Source organism: Pezoporus flaviventris, unplaced genomic scaffold (genome assembly GCF_033815535.1).
Source record: "Pezoporus flaviventris isolate CSIRO_AGI_PZ_B2104156 unplaced genomic scaffold, CSIRO_AGI_Pfla_v1 ptg000001l, whole genome shotgun sequence".
Taxonomy (NCBI): Eukaryota; Metazoa; Chordata; class Aves; order Psittaciformes; family Psittacidae; genus Pezoporus; species Pezoporus flaviventris.
In genome coordinates this window covers 40892516-40905864 of record NW_026892549.1, presented here as the reverse complement: position 1 = coordinate 40905864, position 13349 = coordinate 40892516, and the positions used below count along the sequence as shown (strand labels likewise).

The 13349-nt window shown below is 43.6% G+C and overlaps 1 protein-coding gene across 1 annotated transcript; it reads left to right on the top strand.

The window, feature by feature from the left end:
• The first annotated feature begins 646 nt into the window (after positions 1–646).
• CHRNA1 (cholinergic receptor nicotinic alpha 1 subunit) lies at positions 647–10921 on the top strand. Its single transcript, XM_061447525.1, has 9 exons — positions 647–962; positions 2806–2951; positions 3082–3126; positions 3547–3656; positions 3877–4072; positions 4632–4869; positions 5984–6207; positions 7499–7738; positions 9651–10921. Exons 1-9 carry the CDS (start codon positions 923–925, stop codon positions 9780–9782), a joined length of 1371 nt encoding a protein of 456 aa, XP_061303509.1. The 5' UTR covers positions 647–922; the 3' UTR covers positions 9783–10921.
• Positions 10922–13349: the final 2428 nt, after the last annotated feature.

The window sequence follows — 13349 nt, the reverse complement described above, 5'->3', positions numbered from 1 at the left end:
TATTGGTGAGCTCAGAGGAGGTTGTTTTGTGTATATGCATGTGTGTATATATATACAATATACAATATATATATATATATATATTGCTTCACAGTTGGTTGTTTTCTTTGCCTGAATAACTGAATGTTACTATGAAACACATAATTTTTTCACTCCTTTTCCAGGTGATTTATGGAATAATCAATAAAAATAACAATAATGAGCAAGAACTCGCACGCCATTGGATCTGCCATGCTATACAAACTGATCATATTCCCATCATTTGCCTATCACAGCTCAGTAAGTCTATAGGTATCTGTGGGAGGGTTTTCCTCCTTCTTCGGGTTACTGAGGTTAGTTAACAGCTTTAAAGGGGGAAACTCTATTGAGTACCTTCTGAAAATCCCAGTAGGTTCAAGGAGATCGATCTCCCTTGAACATACTTCTTCACTTCCTCAGCATTTCTCGTCCATCTGTGAAACAAAGGGGGCAGCCTCACCCCAGTGCAGTCTGTACGCTGGTGAGGGCGCATCCGAAATAAATGGCTGTGCTCTGTTTTCCTCCAGAGAAACAAAATCCCAAATCTGGGAAGTTGCTGTGGTCACAAAGGATGGGTCTGCAGCCTGGGAAGCTTCTGAGTTCTCACCAAGATGTTCAATTATTCTACAGATAATTCTTTCTTTTCTTTATAGGCTGATAGTCACTTGTGAAAATGACCTTTTGTAAACTCCAGGAGATATTTGCCTGCTGACACATTGTTCTCCTGTTTCCAGCCCAGTGGCGCAGTGGCTCTCAGCTGTCATTCCCCAAAACAGGTGCTGTAAATCAATACCTTGGTGGCTATATTTCGCCAGCACCCTGGTGGGAGGCAGCACAGCCCTTCTCCAAAGAGACCTCATAGGCGCTTTGTGTGTGCATCTGTCTGTTTGACTGCAGCGAGCGGATGATAAAGGTCCATCACATACTCCTCCTCGTCTCTGCAGGTAAAGGTGTTCTAGCTATTGCTTTGAACAGGGGTCAGCTACTTCCTGAGTGTGCAGGACCATCCATCATTATGGGTGAATGTGTGCTCTGGGAGCAGCCTGTCCTGCTGATAAGGTTTTATGAACACACCAAATTGTTTAAACCAGGACTTTGGAGTGCACTGGTAACAGCTCAGATATTTGTAATTTCAGACACCAGATATTTTGAAGTGATAATTTTTGTGTTTAATTGTCTTTCTGCCGTGTTCTCATGTACTCTAGTGCTACGTGTATTCCAAAATATGTGCAAAGCTCTAATAAACATGGCTTGAAATGTAAAAGTTCATTACAAAAAGTTTCATTAAGCTGTGGAACTACTGACAAGGAAGTAGAATTGATTTGCAGCTGTATGTGTTGTAGTGGGATAAGTCCTTTTATTTGGTCCTCTGAAAGAATGAGTATTTTGTGATCCTAAAAACTTTTCACTAAAGACAGTATACTAAATTCCTACCAAGCCACACCAGAAGGTATCAATGTGAAATATTTTAATTGCATTAATATAGTATAGCCAAGAGTTTGACTTAAATGTGACACTTTAAACATAATGTAGAAGTGGAAAGATGACTCCTGCCCACCCCAGTGCTGCTTCCTGGCAGGGGAAGCAAGCATTGCTTGTCTGTGGCAGACAGCTTTTCTCAGTGGTACCCAAGTATTTTAATACCATCTCACAGCAGGACAAGGTCAAGGAGGAATCCTTGGCATGGCAGCTCAACTGTATGAAAGGAGCTGATGAAAAGTCAGTTAGGAAACAAGGGGAAATCCTGGCTTAGCTTGGAGTCAGCAGCAAAAGTCTTGTTGACTTCAGTGGCCCAGATTCAGACTGAGAGAGGGGAAGGCAAGGCTTGAATATGCCAAAAATGCTTGTGGTGAGGTTCAGGTGGTCTGTTCCTTCTCACTGCCTTAAAGAGGGGGTACATACAAAAACATCCCCAAGCCTCCCTTCCCCTTTAACAGTGAAGCCACTGCAGTCTGAGCACATGATGTGCCTGCTTGTTCTGCAACAGGCTATCTGGGGTTCATCTGTGTTTCTGTGAGGTGGGGATCTGAGCCCTCACCCCTCAGGAGCACAACGCACATGAAACAAAGCTGCTGCCTGCCATTTTCACTCGTGATGCTCTCACAAGGGCTCTTCTCTGTAGCACTGCCAAGTCACACTGAGCAGTCTGTGGGCAGAGATCTCCAAGGACAGGTTGAGACCTTCCCCAAGGAGAGGGAAATATGAGACCACATTGTGAAGGGTTTCCTTCTCTCTCACCACCAGTAAAACCTGAGCAATTCTAGTCAATGAGAGGAGCTCTTCCTCTGATTTAAACTTCAGACACAAGGAGTCTGGATGGTGCTTTCACCTCAGTGTCTTCTTGTGCTTGGCCCTGTCCTTTAATGTCACTGTTACAGGCAAGTGGAATTGAAGATGAAGTAAGCATCATTAGAAATCCCTGATTATTGGTATTCTCTGTGCTTAACAGTCCACAAGTACTGTATATAAGCACAGTTGCGGGCTGGGAGATCCCGGGAGAGATTCCTAATGCTCAGTCTGATGTCCACAGTCATGGCTATTTGTTTTTGTTCATCTCCTGTCTGAAGACTGTTGTTGCCTTATTCCTAAACTGACCTCCAGATTAGATACCTTACCCCTGCTGACAGTGTTTGCAATGCACATAATGCACACCTGAAATGAGGAGTCATACAGGACTCCACCAGCCACCTGCTGTTGATGGCATTTCCTTCCTGCCCACCTTGGATTGACGGTGCTGTAGCCTGTTCTCTGTCCCATCTCACTGATGCCACCCCTGCTGTTCTACAGCTGGGCTGGTCCTGTGCTATGAAGATGAGACTCGCCTCGTCGAGGACTTGTTCAAGGACTACAACAAGGTGGTGCGACCAGTGGAGGACCATCGGGATGCTGTCGTCGTCACTGTTGGGCTGCAGCTCATTCAGCTTATTAGCGTGGTACAGTATGAACCGCTGGCTTATTAACTGTGATAGTGCCAAATGGTATCATTTTTCTAAGGGAACAGTTTTTCTCCTATAATCCTGATGTTTGCTGCTACTGCTTTCTCCTCCTTTTTTTTTTTTTAAGGATGAAGTAAATCAGATTGTGACAACCAATGTGCGCCTGAAACAGGTAACTATAAATAGTGCCAACCATTTAATCCATTTCAAATGAATACACAGGACACAGCCAGAAAGTAACTATTAATTGCTGTGTTGGACAGGTGGTCAGCTAGCAGATAATGTCTTCTTTCTGGGTCTCAAGAACAAAATGTGCTAGTCCCTAAAGAAACTGAAGAAAAGCATTTTGTATTATCTTTCAACAGTACACTTTTGGTATATTTATCTTTCATATGTGTATATTAATTTTTTAATAAGCTTTTTAAGCCAAATTTTAGGTTAATGTAAAAACTTAGCTGGGGATCCCGATAGCATATGCTTATGCTTACCTCCATATCCCAAAGCAAGGGAGGTGCTTGTTTCTAGGCAGTACCCAAACTGCCCCCAGAAGTGCTGGAAGAGGCTCTCAGTGGCTGAACTCCTCCCTCTTTAGCAATGGACAGATGTCAACCTCAAGTGGAACCCGGATGACTACGGTGGTGTGAAAAAAATCCGCATCCCCTCAGATGATATCTGGCGGCCAGATCTTGTACTTTACAACAAGTAAGGGGTGCCGGCTGCCTGGGGAGGGGGGGCACTGCTGCCCCATGGGCTGCTTTCGCACAGCATCTGGGCCCTGGGTACCATGCCTCAGACCAAGGTTCTGCAGCAGCAGGCACGATGACAACTGGGGAACCAGTTGATCTGCAGTCAGAGAACTCCTTTTGTGACTGTGTTAATTAAGCTGCCCATATTGCTGTTAATGTCCTTGTTCCTTTTGCAGTGCAGATGGTGATTTTGCCATTGTTAAATACACCAAAGTGCTCCTGGAGCACACAGGCCTGATCACCTGGACACCACCAGCTATTTTCAAAAGTTACTGTGAGATTATAGTCACGCACTTCCCATTCGACCAGCAGAACTGCAGTATGAAGTTGGGAACTTGGACATATGATGGTACAGTGGTTGTTATTAACCCGGTAAGCAAGGAGCTTGTAATGGGGAAAAGCAGTAAAGAGCTGGATGTATTTTTAGAGAAATCTCAGATTTAGAATGCGATATAACCTTGTTTTGACTGAAAATCAAGCAGGCGCTACCCGTAAATTATAAAAGCCCAATTTGTAGATTTAGCACAAACTTTCCTTGTTTAGCTTCTAAAATTCTGCATATGCATAATTCCTGTGCCCTAACAGTCTCCTACCCATCTATGCTTTGACATTTTTGGGAGAGAGTGGTGGGTTGCTTTTTCTCTGCTCATGGCTTTGCATTTCCAAGGACTTTTTGCCTGTTCTCTCAGGTATGTCTCCTATCTGTAAATATTTAGTCAGTCTTTCTCTTTAGTCAACTATCCCTAAGTGTTTCTGTAAAATATTTAGTTGAATGCTGTGCAGAGGATGATATTCTAAAGCAAAATAGCAAAGACGAGCTGTTTGCTCACAAAAATGCAGGGAGTACCTGAGTTATTGGGAGTCCTGACACTGAGGAACTGCCAAGTTCTGATTTAGTTCAGAGCATCTAATGTAATTTTTTTGCTGTCAGGAGAGTGATCGCCCAGATCTGAGTAACTTCATGGAGAGTGGGGAGTGGGTGATGAAGGATTACCGTGGCTGGAAGCACTGGGTTTACTACGCTTGCTGCCCTGACACCCCCTACCTGGATATCACCTACCACTTCCTCATGCAGCGCCTGCCTCTCTACTTCATCGTGAATGTCATTATTCCCTGTCTGCTCTTCTCCTTTTTAACCGGGTTTGTTTTCTACCTACCCACAGATTCAGGTACGTAAATTTATGTGTTCTACTGCCATAGAAATTGCTTTTCTAACAAGCTTCTGAGAAATTCTCAGTATTCGAAATCACTAGACAACTCAAAGGGCAGCACCTACTGAAACTGGACATTTCAGCTCAAAATAATGGCTCTAAACATTCTGCAAAGCATAAGTGCTGAAAGCTGAAGCTACTGGTATAATTAAATTGGGCTGTTTCTCACAGAAATCACTGATTAACTGTCCAGTTAACTTCTGCACAACAAAGATTTAGCTAGTTGATTTTTATGGCTTGCCATAGGTAGGAGTTAGTGTGTTAGTGTATGACAGAGTAAGTGAGCACATAGGGGTGACTGAGGCCCTTTTGCACTGTGTTAGAGGAGAGAACTTATCTGTTCACGCACGTTGCTTCATGTACGAAGAGTATCTTGACCTATTCAGTCTCATTTGTCGCTGCTGAGCAGCTCTTGCTCCCTGCAGCCATTTCCTCTGTTTCGTTCATTTGACCTTGTGTCAGCTTTTCATACTGCTTAATTTAATTAAGCCTCTTTTATGAAATACTTGATGGTTGGGTTTTGGGTTTGGGTTGATTTGGGTTTTTTCAGTGGAAAACTTTCTATAAAGTTGAACTGGATAGAAAAGCAAGATGTTAATCATGTTTTGCGGTTCATTTCTGACATCCTGCATGCAGGAAGATCTCAAATAGAGACTGACCTCTGGTGTCAGATGTGATTTTTGTCTGCCCGCTTAGCCCAGCATGAGCCTGCCAGAGAGCAAAGTCGGTGAGCCCCCAGGGGGCTGTGGAACGAGCACTAATCAGGTGCATACCTTCCATCATTCAAAAGGCACAGCCCATGAAGTGCTCCTGGCACTTTCCATATCCATTACCCATACCTCAGCCCAGCCATACCTGGTGATTCCCACTTTAATGCTGGAGCTGATGCTATGTTAGGCGCTCAGGTTTGCTCAATCTAGTTACTGCTTTGGATGCTGGGGGAGATGGTACCAGTCACGTGTACTTGAGTGAATAGTGATCCTATCTTGTCAAATAAATATTGTCTGTACTGAATGATAACAGCAGCACTGGTATTTTCTTTTTCTTTTTTGATTTTTTTTTTCCATGGCAGGTGAGAAAATGACTCTCAGCATCTCTGTCCTGCTGTCTTTGACTGTGTTCCTTCTGGTCATAGTGGAGCTGATTCCCTCCACTTCCAGTGCAGTGCCTCTGATAGGCAAATACATGCTGTTTACAATGGTGTTTGTCATCGCTTCAATCATCATCACGGTCATCGTCATCAACACCCACCACCGCTCCCCAAGCACTCACACCATGCCGCACTGGGTCAGGAAGGTGAGTTCCATGGCTTTGCATGTTTCCTGGTTTCTACTGAGCACTCCATATTTTATTGGCAAGTTTTCTAATAAAAGTCAACAAGAATTGGGGAAGTAAATGCATCATGTTAAGTCTCTCTGGGCACAAGAGCCAGTGTTTACTACTTAGCTGTGCATAAAGTCAGCAAGGCTGCTAAAGTGCTCCTTTAAGCAACAAAACTTTCCACTGGGGTAGTCTTGAAGGGAACAGATGAGGCAAAACACAGGCAGATGAAGGTATAGGGAAAAGAAAATGTCCAGCTGGACTCAGATTACATTTCCTGGTCTAATTCTTCATCTGACTGCAAAGCACTGCTGCCTGCCAGTGGCCAAGTTTGCCAGCCCATGTGAGTGCAGAACACAAAGGCCATTGGAGATATCTGCGTTCAGCAGCCAGTTTTGCACTGCAAAAGACAGCTTAGCAAAGGCTATGATCTTCTCTGTGGTTTTCCAGTAAATACAGTTGCTCTGTAGTCCTTGGGAAGCAAGGAGATCCTTGCACAGTAGTCTAAATGGTAACCACAAGATGTAATGACAGACATCCAGTTTTTCCTACAAGTTCTTTGCCAGAGAGACAGTACCCAAGAGGAGCCATTCAGTCATTCTTGGCTTTTTTTAAGCCTTCCTGGGTTCATATTAAACCAGAAAGTGAACAGGAGACTGTTCTCTGTATTTGTAATTATACTTCTAAGGATACTGCTTACATCAGATTCACTCTGCAGCACAAACAAGCCCTGCAGAAGGGAGATTTCAACAGGCAAACACTCCATGTGCTTAAAAATGCTCTGGCAGCAAGCCTGTTATTCCAAAGGAAATTATTGTAGATCTTATGTGCATTTGTAATAGCAAAGTCCAACATAAGTAGCCAAAAGAGATCCTTTGTAGTCCATTCTTCAAGCCAGATTCATAAGCAATATGCTCCAAATTAGACAAGATTGATAGAGCTCTGTCAGCTTCCACTAGCTGAGGCTCTGCTCCAGGGCATCACACACCCCTCCATGGATAGATGTTGGCTATATGGCAGGGGAAAACGGTTTCCAAATCACACGTGACAGGCCTGCAGGTGACTCCATCTGCCCTAGGACATAAGGCTGACAAAAGCCCCCATGAGACTGAAGCATGGGCTATGACATACTCAGAGAGGATCTGTAGCTGATCCAGTGTGGGAAGCATCTGGGACCAGAGAGGCTTGCCTTTGTTCAGTACGCAGCTGCATCTGTAACACAGCCTCACAGACCAGCAACTGTTGTCTTCTCCCTCCTTGCTTTCAGATCTTTATTGACACAATCCCAAACATCATGTTTTTCTCTACAATGAAACGACCATCCAGGGATAAACAAGACAAAAACATTTTTTCAGAAGATATTGATATTTCAGAAATCTCTGGGAAGCCAGATTCTGTGCCTGTCAACTTCTACTCCCCGCTTACCAAAAATCCAGATGTGAAAAATGCCATAGAGGGAATCAAATACATTGCGGAAACGATGAAATCAGACCAAGAAGCCAGTAATGTAAGGCATTCTTTGTGCATGATTCATTTCTTGCTTTCAAATTGCTAAGTCTTTTGTTGTTGTTGTTGTTGGGGTTTGTTTTTTCTTTTTTGGCAAAATATCCCTGCCTCACAAAACCACTCCAAGCCCTGGTTTGTGTTTAGCAAGGGACAGTCTTCTCCCCTTGATGCAGTTAACAAGGAGCGACAGAGAATTTTCACAGATGGCAACTGAATCTTGCCCCCCCAAAAAAAGGAAAAGGAAAAAAAGTGTCAGTGCTATAGTTTTCCAACTGTGGTATGTGAAGCTGTGGAGATGGAGCGTCTGTGAGAGCAAAGGAGTTTCAAGAGCTGTAAGCAAGTTCCAAAACACATTCCTCCTGTCTCCCACTCAGGCATCTTCCCCTACAGTAAGCGAGCTCCTGTCACTTGTGAAAGCCAGGAAGCAAGCTGAACTCTGAAAAGCTGGTCATTTTACCTGAGAAGTGTTAAACATAACTTACAAATTAGAACTCCAGTTTTGAGAAGGTTTTGGTTTATTCCTGAATGCTACAAGTAGTCCCTGCGAATGAAGCACGTCATGAGGTACTCTGATTACTGACTCTTTCCACATTGCAAGCCAAAGAATAAATGTGTGTGGAGTCACATATGGCAGTGTTCCCTGGGAAAACCTAGCTCTGCTGCCTTCTAACACGTTCAATGGGATTAACCCCCTCTTTTATTTCAGTTATCACAGCTTTTGGATGGGTAATTCAGTCCTGGTACTTCACCTTTCTAAATGAACATAGCCCTTTGGTTTTGAGCTGCAGGCTAGCCTGAAGATGGGGAGAGAGTTCTCCAGGACAGTAATTTGGCCTGTGCTCTTGCAAAGGATGTGCCTCCTTCCCACAGACAGGATTTACACCATGTTGTTTTTTCCTGTGACCAAATTCCTGGAGCATGTGGAACGGCTCTGGCTGTAGTCTCATGTTCCCCATGACTCCTATCCCTCCCTACAGATCAAGTCTTACCCTCAGCAGGGTTGGCGTAGCTTCAGGATCTCTGGGCTTCACTTCCTCCTAGACTTACAAAGAGGGTCTTCAGGTTACTGGCAAGTGCTCCATTCGGAAGTGGAGCCCAACTGCTTGTGTCATCTGGGCACTGCTGATATCACTTCCAGGGGGTTTCAAAAGCCAAGTTCCCCAAATAAACTGAAGGTTGTGGCTTCTGAAGGCTGCCACTTCATTACTTATGAACACCTTAAAACAGTGACCTCTTAGCAGTGACTCCTAAATTACAACAGCCTCCTCTACTTGTGGAGCAACTAAGGCAAAGTAGAGGGTACCTTAGGCCAGTACATGTCACACAGGCAGAGTTACACGGTGGAAATCCCAGCCCTGCTGCATTTGGCACTTCACTCTTACAAGTGCTGGGTTCCCACCAAAAGCATCAGTGGAAAAGCAAGTGGTTCAGAGTGTCCCATAGCTGGAAAAAAGACTAAGGTTGCTACAGAGAAGGTTTTCCCAGACCTTAGAGTGTATACTAGGCATGGAAAGAGCTAAATTAATGGAAATTGCTTAGATATCCCATGAGAATTAAAAAGCAATAGAAAAATACAAGCCAGTTGTGCCAAGTTAAGCATTTTGCTTTCAACGTTTCAAACTCTCTGTCAAAAGCAACCATTTGCTTAAAAATTAAGCTTTTTAACATTTCTTTTTAATGAAATTGTTCACTAAATTGCTAGGGTTGCTAAACAATATAAGCTTGAAACTTGTATTTCTAGGTTGTTTAGGCTTTCTGAACAACTGACCTGCCTTTGAGAGGAAAATAAGTATTTTTTGCATAGTGCAACTTAAGGAAGAAGCTTTCTGTTGTTCAAGACAGTAGATTACAAGAGTTCCCATAACAAACGTGGCTCTGCAGAGACTTTACCATCTCCTTTGTTTCTTTCCCAGGCTGCAGAAGAATGGAAGTTTGTTGCGATGGTGGTTGATCATCTTCTCCTTGGCATATTTATGCTAGTTTGTATTATAGGAACATTAGCTGTATTTGCTGGTCGCCTTATTGAATTAAATCAGCAAGGATGAACATCAACTGGAAACTATTTGCTAGCCTGGTCAGCATCTGAAAGCATCTCAACCATCAAAACCTGGCCAGCCTCCGAAAGTTTCACAGACAGGAATCTGTCCCTTCTGGGAGAGAGCAGGGATAATAAAATGTAAGGCTCCATACTTAGCAACTCTGAGCTGCCGCTCAGTGGTATTTCATTGCCAAAAAGCAGCACTCACATTATTGGTAGGCTGAATGGCTGTCAGCCAGGTTTTGATCTGTTTCACCATTTATTAAAAATGTAAATGTATTAATAAGACTGTCTGACTCTGTAACCCTCAGATACAATTCCACTGAAATCAATAGCAGCCTAATAAGCTTTAGCTGAGCTGTAAATCTGTATCGAGCTTTAGCATTCAAGCTGGTTTCAATATCTGCTCTGTGGTTTTCTTATTGGCAGCATCACAGATGATTCCTCTTGCAACACTAGATGTAGCCAGCAAACTCCTCGATAAAGCACTGGATTTTCATGCACAAATCTGAAATGACTGTCATATGTGGCTTTACCTGTAGAAACTCTCGATGCAGCAAAGAGAGCATAGTATTCCTTACTGTGGGAATGGTCCAGCCTCAGCCAGTTGGGTCCCATAGACATTTTTTGCTATCAAGTCCCTTGGTAAAGGACTTGTAGAGGAGGATTTTTTTTGCCCTGTTTTATTACTGAGCACTGCTTCGTGATCATTAGGCATCCCAGTGACTATGCTGCAGTTGCTGCCCTCTCATTTCTGCCTGCTAATACTCATTATAAGAAGCCCCACATTCATTATGTTTTAATACTCAGGATTTTCAGCTGTCAGCAGAGATCTTCTGTGACTGCAGTCTAAGGGAAAAGTTTAGGCTGGAGCAGAATGGGTGGTATCCATAAAATAATCTCTGTACTCAGCCTGCTCCGTGTTGGGAAGGTCGGTTTCATCTCTCCATTCTGAGGGATGGCTAATGTTGGGGCAACTTTGAATTTTGGGTTGCTCAGTAAACCAGCTTAAACAAATTATCTCTGCTCCCTGAAAGCTGTCCCCTGCCCTGCTGAAATAGATCCTCAGCATTAAAGTCAGACACAGCATCACAAAGATCATTCGTAGGGCAGGTGTGTGTCTGGGTTTTCCTTATGTATGACAAAATGACACCTCCTCTTCTGAGCAGCACAAAAAATCGCCCAAACTTTGCTCAAATGTTGAGCAGCAGCTCACTCTAGTGGCTACAGCAAAGTAGTGCTGCCTTTGGCCAAGCAGCTGTGGGGTTTAGTAAAGATTCCACATAAGCAGAAAGCCTGTGTGCGTTTCAATAGTACAGCGTGGAAATACTAGCGCGCTGCCTGGTTTTCCTCAAAAATAACTAAGGAGAGGTGGGGCAACTCATGGAAGTTACTCACCTTTCCCAGCTGGTTGTCCGAGCCAATAGAACTACTTTGCTAACAGCTGTGACCAATTTGCTGTGAGTTTAATAAATGTACAGCATGTGTTAATACTCTACAGGAATGTGTCGTGTCTGCAGAGGACAGGCATTTGAAAAGCTCTATAAGGAAAATCAGGCACTTGTGCAATACTTCCATCATTGCATAGTGTTTGCTGGACAATGTTTTGGTGAGCTGCAGTCCTAAGCAAAGCAAACCGTTTGTCTGTGGCAATTGGTCACTTGTAGGCCTCTGCTCAGCTCTTACTGTTTAGATTATGGTTTTTTTTGCCTCCCTGGATGATCATTATCCCTCTAAATGATCGCTGAAGATGTATGCTGGGTGAAGCCTCTGCTGACAGATGGAGCGCTTGCTGCAGCTCTGTTTATCTTCAGTGCCAGCTCTCTGCGCTCAGCCCTTGAAGGGAGTCACACAGCTCCCTGGCTCAGGATGAGCTAAGCTGCAGTGTAACAGTGCCTGGGACTTAATTGGAGAGACTGTGATTGGCACTAAAATTGACAGAACAATCCTCTTAGAGCAGCATGTGGTTGAATCAGCATTAAAAACAAACATCAAATAACAAGATTCATGGTGAATGTCTACGGGACCTTTGTTCAGCTTCCCCAGCTTCCTCAAAGCATATCTGGGTCTTGACCTCCAAATTGCACCTATCTTGAGTGCCTGCCTGCTTGCTTCTCCAGCTCTGTTCATATAAAGCTAGCTACCACATAGCAGTGTTTTCCTTCCACTTGCTCATAAAAAGTTCTGAAATTATTTATTTGAAAATGTTAATTTGTTATCAATTGTTCTGTCTTATGTGCACAGCAAACCTTCTGCCTTCCTACTGCTCCAAGTCTTGGTGAACTATTCACATCTCTAAAGATGTAACACCCGGCAAAAATAAAAGCTAAAAACTTCCCTTTCTCAGGTTGCAGAATCCGGGCATTGTACCCTGACTCTCCAGACAGATGGTACTCCAGACACCAATGAGCACACTTCAGGAGAGAGTTCATCTGCATCTGGTTTTTGCTTTGCTTTGAATACTCAGATTGTCCCAGTCGTCTTTATTCTCTGTTTCTAGTTCACCTTTGTGAATGCCTTTTTCCTGCATACCACTAACATGCCATTACCAGTATCCATCTACTGAGAGTATCTACTGAAGGAGAGCACCTTTACCTACAAACAGACTATTCCTTCTCATCTGCTACTGTCCTTTTTAACATGTCAGCACAGCTGTATCCTGCTAAAACAGTAGCTTTGGGGGTTGTAAATGTGCTGCCTCAGTCACTGTCAAAGATAATTCTCTGTCAATGTCTAAGTACATATTGTCTAACAATTTCTCATTTACAGCACTGTAGTCTCTCCCTGCAATCTTAACATTAAACTTTCCTCCATGGGTAGCACCAGCACCCCCCAGGGAGATGGACATGGATGATACTTGTGTGATCTGCATGTGCATCTCTGCTGCCTTGCTGCCTTTAACAGGCAACTTTTGGCTCTGAGCTTTGACTGGCAATTCTCACTTGCTAAAGCTCCCTAATAAGTGTGAAAAACAGAGAAGTGCAAACACTGTGTTGAAGCAAGCAGCCGCCACTTAAATGAAAGCATAACAGACATCTCCAGGTGAGAAGGTGTTGCTTTCATAGTGATAGTACCTTGAGAAATTAACATGTCCCGCTTTTAACTGCCATCTTCTTGCGACTAAAGCTGCTTTAATTCACTTTGAGCCTGTTGATAACACCCTATTTATGTCCTTAATAGAGTAGCTCTCTGGAACATTTTTCACCTTCTTCAGCCTGATTCTCTTTTCATTTTTTATGCAATTTGGCAATTAACTTTCCCCTTCCCATTCCTTTGGATGACCTTTAACTACTGTACCATGGGTACTTTGCTCTCAAAGATGCAGTCACCCCCAAATCTCTTTCTGCTTTGGCACTTCTGCTGTTCAGGGACCTGACCCTTCTGAGGGGGTTATTTGAGTTTTTAAAGTCTATTACCTTGTACCAGCTCCCAGGGAGCAATTCAACCTCTGTGTGAGTCTGTAATGAGAACACGCTGCTGCTCTCTATCGTCAGCAGGCAGATGAGCTAAAGTTGATGGCCTTATTCTGTCTATTCAGATGGTTGGATCTCAGCTCTGTAAAACATAGTTGAGT

Excerpts from the sequence above, each read along its gene's own strand:
- CHRNA1 (XM_061447525.1), top strand. The coding sequence starts at position 923 with ATGATAAAGGTCCATCACATACTCCTCCTCGTCTCTGCAG. Across the intron at positions 963-2,805 it reads ACTCCTCCTCGTCTCTGCAG|CTGGGCTGGTCCTGTGCTAT; the intron begins GTAAAGGTGTTC and ends GCTGTTCTACAG. Across the intron at positions 2,952-3,081 it reads TCATTCAGCTTATTAGCGTG|GATGAAGTAAATCAGATTGT; the intron begins GTACAGTATGAA and ends TTTTTTTTTAAG.